The 5026-nt window shown below is 48.5% G+C and overlaps 1 protein-coding gene across 4 annotated transcripts; it reads left to right on the forward strand.

The window, feature by feature from the left end:
* Positions 1–2186: 2186 nt before the first annotated feature.
* On the forward strand, positions 2187–4419 carry Ubl5 (ubiquitin like 5). Of its 4 annotated transcripts, none has more exons than XM_048342328.1 (5): positions 2187–2324; positions 2651–2717; positions 2922–3005; positions 3393–3430; positions 4267–4419. In XM_048342328.1, the coding sequence occupies exons 2-5, from the start codon at positions 2662–2664 to the stop codon at positions 4308–4310; spliced, it is 222 nt and encodes a 73-aa protein (XP_048198285.1). In that variant the 5' UTR covers positions 2187–2324; positions 2651–2661; the 3' UTR covers positions 4311–4419. The 4 variants fall into 4 exon arrangements, with proteins under 4 accessions (XP_048198285.1, XP_048198286.1, XP_048198288.1 ...); XM_048342329.1 differs by having other exon boundaries at positions 2205–2331; XM_048342331.1 differs by having other exon boundaries at positions 2228–2307.
* Positions 4420–5026: the final 607 nt, after the last annotated feature.

Genomic DNA, 5026 nt, shown 5'->3' on the forward strand with positions numbered 1-5026 from the left:
TAGCCACTTGGGAAGCTAAGAATAGGAAGATGAAAGTTTGAGGCAAGCCTGGACAGAAAAGTTCAAGAGACCCTTCCACTCTTCTCAGCCCACAGCAAACTCAGTAGCATGCACCCGTCATCTCAACCTATGTGGAAGTATCAAAGTTCCAGGCCAACCTGTGAAGAAAAGTCCATGAAGGTCCATCTCTCATGAAGGGAAGCTGGGTGACCAGACTGTCATCCCAGCAACTACAGAAAGCTATAAATAGGCAGGATCACAGACTAAGCTTACTGGGAGAGTATTCAAGATCTTATCCTAAAAAAATAACTAGGAAACAATAGCTGGAGGTATGTCAGTGTAGAATGCCTGCTAACAAGCATGAGGCCCTGAGTTCAAACCCCAGGACACCAAAAAGAGCACAAGGTGTATGCTAACACCATGCATTAGTATCAAATGAGGAAAGATCAAGAAGCTTAAACTTCCCTACATTAGCCTTGGTGTGGAAGAATACAATCTCTCAAGGAGGGTAGGATAATGTGGGATGAACAGAATCCAAGGAATTCTTTTGACAGCAGTTTCTCATCACCAATGTACCCATTACACCTAACAATCCCATTTCTAGGATTCCATATCCTGGACATTTTTCCAGGAATGTTTGCTTCCCAGAAAACAACACAATCAAGGACTAGTGGTGCAACTCAGTGATTAAGCCTGTGCCTGCCACCAGTGAGGCCTTGATCCCAGTGAGGTTTGATCCCAGGCCCACACATACATAAAACCGAAAGAACAGTATTATGATATTGTCTAGGAACCTAAGAACCTTTTTTCCACTGCCCAATAAAGAATTATGAGGCAGGAGAAGTGGAAGCAGAGGCGAAGTTTATTTGAAAGTGAGAGTGAGGTACCAGGGAAACTGAGGAAAGCCTCTTGGCTATTAAAGGGCTTGGTATAAATCCCCAACCAGGACTTGCAGCTGGGAGGGTTGACTTATACCATGTAAGATTTTGTTCACGTGCTTACAAGGAAGCAAGGAAGAGGAGGAGGAAGAAAATATAGTTTTATTGCAAGACAGTGAGAAGTAGGGCCCAGAGGAAATCAGTATCCCAATGTAGGATCCTGGAGTCTCCTTGAGTCAGATCTATTCTGGCATGTGGTTGGATCACCATCCCTCTCACTCCAAGAAGGGCAATTGTCTCCTGGAGTGGGGGGTAGCTACAGGGTTGTTAGAGGCTTGCTTCTACTAGGGCTTATTTTGGTTTCCCTGGGTCTTTAGGAAAAGGAATGTTTGCAGATCTCAGCCTCCTGAGTCACAAAGATTACAGGCTTGAGCCACCAGCCCACCTGGCCCAATCATTTTTTTTTTTCCATTCAGATTCCTTACACTTCAAAAACTACTGGGAGAGACTGTATGGGCCCTGAAGAATAACAGGCTAAATTGTAAATGCAATGGGTTATGGGACTCCTCTGGCCAGATCCCCTAAGGTGGTGGGCTCTGAGACAGGATCATAGAGTTTGTTCTAAGTTTATTTTCCATTGCTGGAACGAAATACCTCAGGTTGGATGCCTTAGCTTTTAAGGTTTTAACTCCCTGATTTGGAAGCTGATTTAAAGTCTTTTAAGAATGGATGTTGACCTCATGGAGGTGGGTATATCAGTGTTAGGAGATCATGCAAAAAGTATCATATGAAACTAGGGAGGGATTCAGAGGCCATGCTTTTCTTTTTTGTCTTTCGTGGGGTCTGCACGCCTGGCCTCGGTGCTGTCTCTGAGCTCTCTTGCCTAGGGCTAGTGCTCTACCCCGTGGGGCCAATGAGCCACTTCCGGCTTTCGGGTGATTAATAATTAAGAGACCAGAGTCTCTTGGACTTTCCTGCCCGGGTTGGCTTTGACCCGTGCTGCTCAGATCTCCGCCTTCCGAGTAGCTAGGATTACAGGCGTGAGCTGCCGGCCCCCGGAGGGCCAGGCTTTTATAACAACCCAATCCTTCAATAGTCATCGTCGTGAGGCACTCCCAACGATCCAATCATCCCTCAGTAGGCCCCGCCTCTTCAAGCTTTCACTACCTCCCTATATGGGCCACCCTACAGACCAAGGTACCAACGCATACACCCTTGAGGGGCACAGTCAGACTGCGGCTTAAATCGAGCCCACTCCCTCAAGCCCACTTCGAGACCGGAACCTTAAAGAACTAGCAGTGCGCGGACGACCTGGACGCAAAGGAGGAGGGAACTTCCGGAAGGCAGCTTCCACTTCCGGTTCCCCAGTATTTTCTTTAGTTCGAGACTTGAAGCGTTTCCTGTGAGGAGGTTGTTGCGTCGGGAGAAGGTTCGAGGAGATTCGAGGTGAAAGGTCACTGGGAGAGGCCAGGAATGTTGGGATGGAAGGGACGGGAACCAAGCCGCCGAGGAGCGGGGGAGTCGGCGGGGAGGGGGGGTGAGGGTGGGGATGGGGAGGGGGTGAAGCCGAGATCTCCATGGCCTGGCTGTCAGGAGACGAGGGGCGGAGTCCAGTCGGTCCTGGGAAGTCAGATTTGAGGGCGTCAGGACTGGGATTGTGGGGTTAAGAGAAGTGAGAGGAAGACACCCCCCTCCCCTGGGATCCTCAGGACTGGGAGAGACTCAGGACACCTTGGAAGCCTGACCCCGGCGTCTTCTGGCCCTGCATACAGCTCCCGCCAGGATGATCGAGGTTGTTTGCAACGACCGCCTGGGGAAGAAAGTCCGCGTTAAGTGCAAGTATCCACCGAGGGTGGCGGCGCCGCCGGCTCCAGGGGTGCTGGGCCTGAGACGGGGACACAGCCAGTGTAGTCGAGGCTGCTCTCGATGAAGCCCTGGAGGGAGGGCGCATAGAATCTTGACCCGAGGGTAAGAGATGCCCGAGTTTGTCTTCTCTCTTGTTCTACGTCTCCCTTCCGTTTGCCTTAACTTTTCTGCGCCCAGCACCGATGATACCATCGGGGACCTTAAGAAGCTGATCGCTGCCCAAACTGGCACCCGTTGGAACAAGATTGTCCTTAAAAAATGGTGAGTGTGGGTTGGGAATGTGACATAGTGGTAGAGTGGTTGTCTAGCATGCATGAAGCCCTGGGTTCGATTCCTCAGTACAGTACCGGCTAAACAGGAAAGGCCCGATGTGGTGCTGTGACTCAAGTGGTAGAGCACTAGCCTTGAGCACAAAGAGGCTCAGGGACAGTGCCCAGGCCCTGAGTTCAAGCCCCAGGACTGACAAAAGAAAAAAAAAAAAAAGGTGAGTGTGAGAGAGCAGCGGGGCTGGATGCCACCAGGCTTGAAGATGGTAGTTGGGGGATGAGGAAAGACAGTAATCAGCATTTGGAGGGGCTGACAGGGGTAACCTGCCTCCTCCAAGGAGAAAAGCCTCCCTTAGGTGCCTCTCTGGTCTCTGTCCCATAGGTACACGATTTTCAAGGACCATGTGTCTCTGGGGGATTGTATCCTTGTCATGACTTCTTCAAAAGGAACTCAGTCCGATTTTCTTGGTTATATACTGAAGCCTGTAGGAAATAAAAGTAATTAGAACTCAGCACTTTGTGAGCACTGAGGAGATGGGATTATTTTGCTGAGTGGGTGGGTGAAATAGCTTTGACACTTCCAGCTCAGAATATTTTTTAACTGAGGTTCAGGACAAGCAAGGGTGGAGTTGAAATGCAAGTATGCGGAAAGACTATGACCTTGTTTGGGGGTGTGTATGTCAGTCCTTGGGCTTGAACTCCTGGGAAGTATTACTTAGCTTTCTCACTTAAGACTGGTGCTTTACCACTTGAGCCACAGTTTTCACTTGTGGCTTTTTGCTGGTTAATTGGAGATGAGAGTCTCACAGACTTTTCTTCCCAGTCCTCAGATCTCAGCCTTTTGAGTAGCTAGGATTATAGGGGTGAGACATCAACACCAAGCTGACTTTTTTTTTTTTAGGAGCTTGTTTTTTGTTTTGGTTGTGACAAAAAAAGAAACAATCTGTTAAATTATCATTTTAATATAACGACCATGGGGCTGAGAATATGGCATAGTGGTAGAGTGCCAAGCTGAACTTTTATATCAAATTAGCCCAGTACAATTAGCCCAGTACAGGGGTTGTAGAGCACCAGATAAAAGAACGAAAACAAGAGTTTGAGTCCCAGAGTCAAAACTCATAAAGAAAAGAATTAATCCACTCCAGAATTGCTTTGCTTGCCCTGGGATGAATTCTCAGGCCACCTTGATCCTGTGAATGGCAAGGGGTGGAGGCTGGAGACCCCTCAGAGAAAATTCCTTGACTAGTTGACTCCAGATGAAATCCATGATGGAATGAACCTGGAACTTTACTACCAGTAAAGAAGAAGTCCTTCTTCTGTTCTCTCCTCACCCCCCCCCCCAACCTCACCGCTCCCATTGCTATGGATGCTTGTTTTTAAAAACTCACATTAATAAAGATTAAAATGTTGCTCTGTTATTGTGTTTGTTGGGGACTATCTCGGGAGGGGGGGCTGGCATCTAGTTGTTACTCTACTGACAAGACATAACTGCTCACTGGGAGCTCAAGTGGACTGAAGCAGCTAGGGAGGGATAGACTATTCCGGCACAGTTGAGGGCTCTTGACTTTTGCTTTGGGTCTCGGAAGAACAATGGACTGGGGGAACCCAGGTGTGATGGCAAATACCTGTAATTCCAGCACTCATGAGACTGAAGCAAGAGAATCCTAAGATAAGACCAGCTTCTCACCCCCAAGTTCCCTCCACTATCCAACATGTCCTGGGGATTGAAGTCAGAGTCTCTCCAGTTTTGGTAGGCAGATACTCCACCACTTAAGCCACCCTCTGGCCCCTCCATTGGTTATTTTCCAGGTAGTGTCTTGCTTTATGCCCAGGACAGCACTGATTGTAATCCTCCTACTGGGCCTCCATGCCTAGCCCTTGAGATTGGGTCATGTGAAGTTTGAGTGGTTTGTTTTGCCTGGTCTAACTTTGATCCCAGGTAGCTAGGATTAGAGACTTGAGCCACTGTGTGTGGCTCCAGCTGGAACTTTTTTTTTTTTTTTTGGCCAGTCCTGG

This window comes from Perognathus longimembris, chromosome 3 (assembly GCF_023159225.1).
Source record: "Perognathus longimembris pacificus isolate PPM17 chromosome 3, ASM2315922v1, whole genome shotgun sequence".
NCBI classification, from domain to species: Eukaryota; Metazoa; Chordata; class Mammalia; order Rodentia; family Heteromyidae; genus Perognathus; species Perognathus longimembris.

Bases quoted from the DNA above. Each gene is read 5' to 3' on its own strand.
- Ubl5 (XM_048342328.1), top strand. From the start codon at position 2,662: ATGATCGAGGTTGTTTGCAACGACCGCCTGGGGAAGAAAGTCCGCGTT. The intron at 3,006-3,392 runs GTGAGTGTGGGT...TCTGTCCCATAG, and splicing joins AAGATTGTCCTTAAAAAATG to GTACACGATTTTCAAGGACC. The intron at 3,431-4,266 runs GTATCCTTGTCA...AGTTGACTCCAG, and splicing joins CCATGTGTCTCTGGGGGATT to ATGAAATCCATGATGGAATG.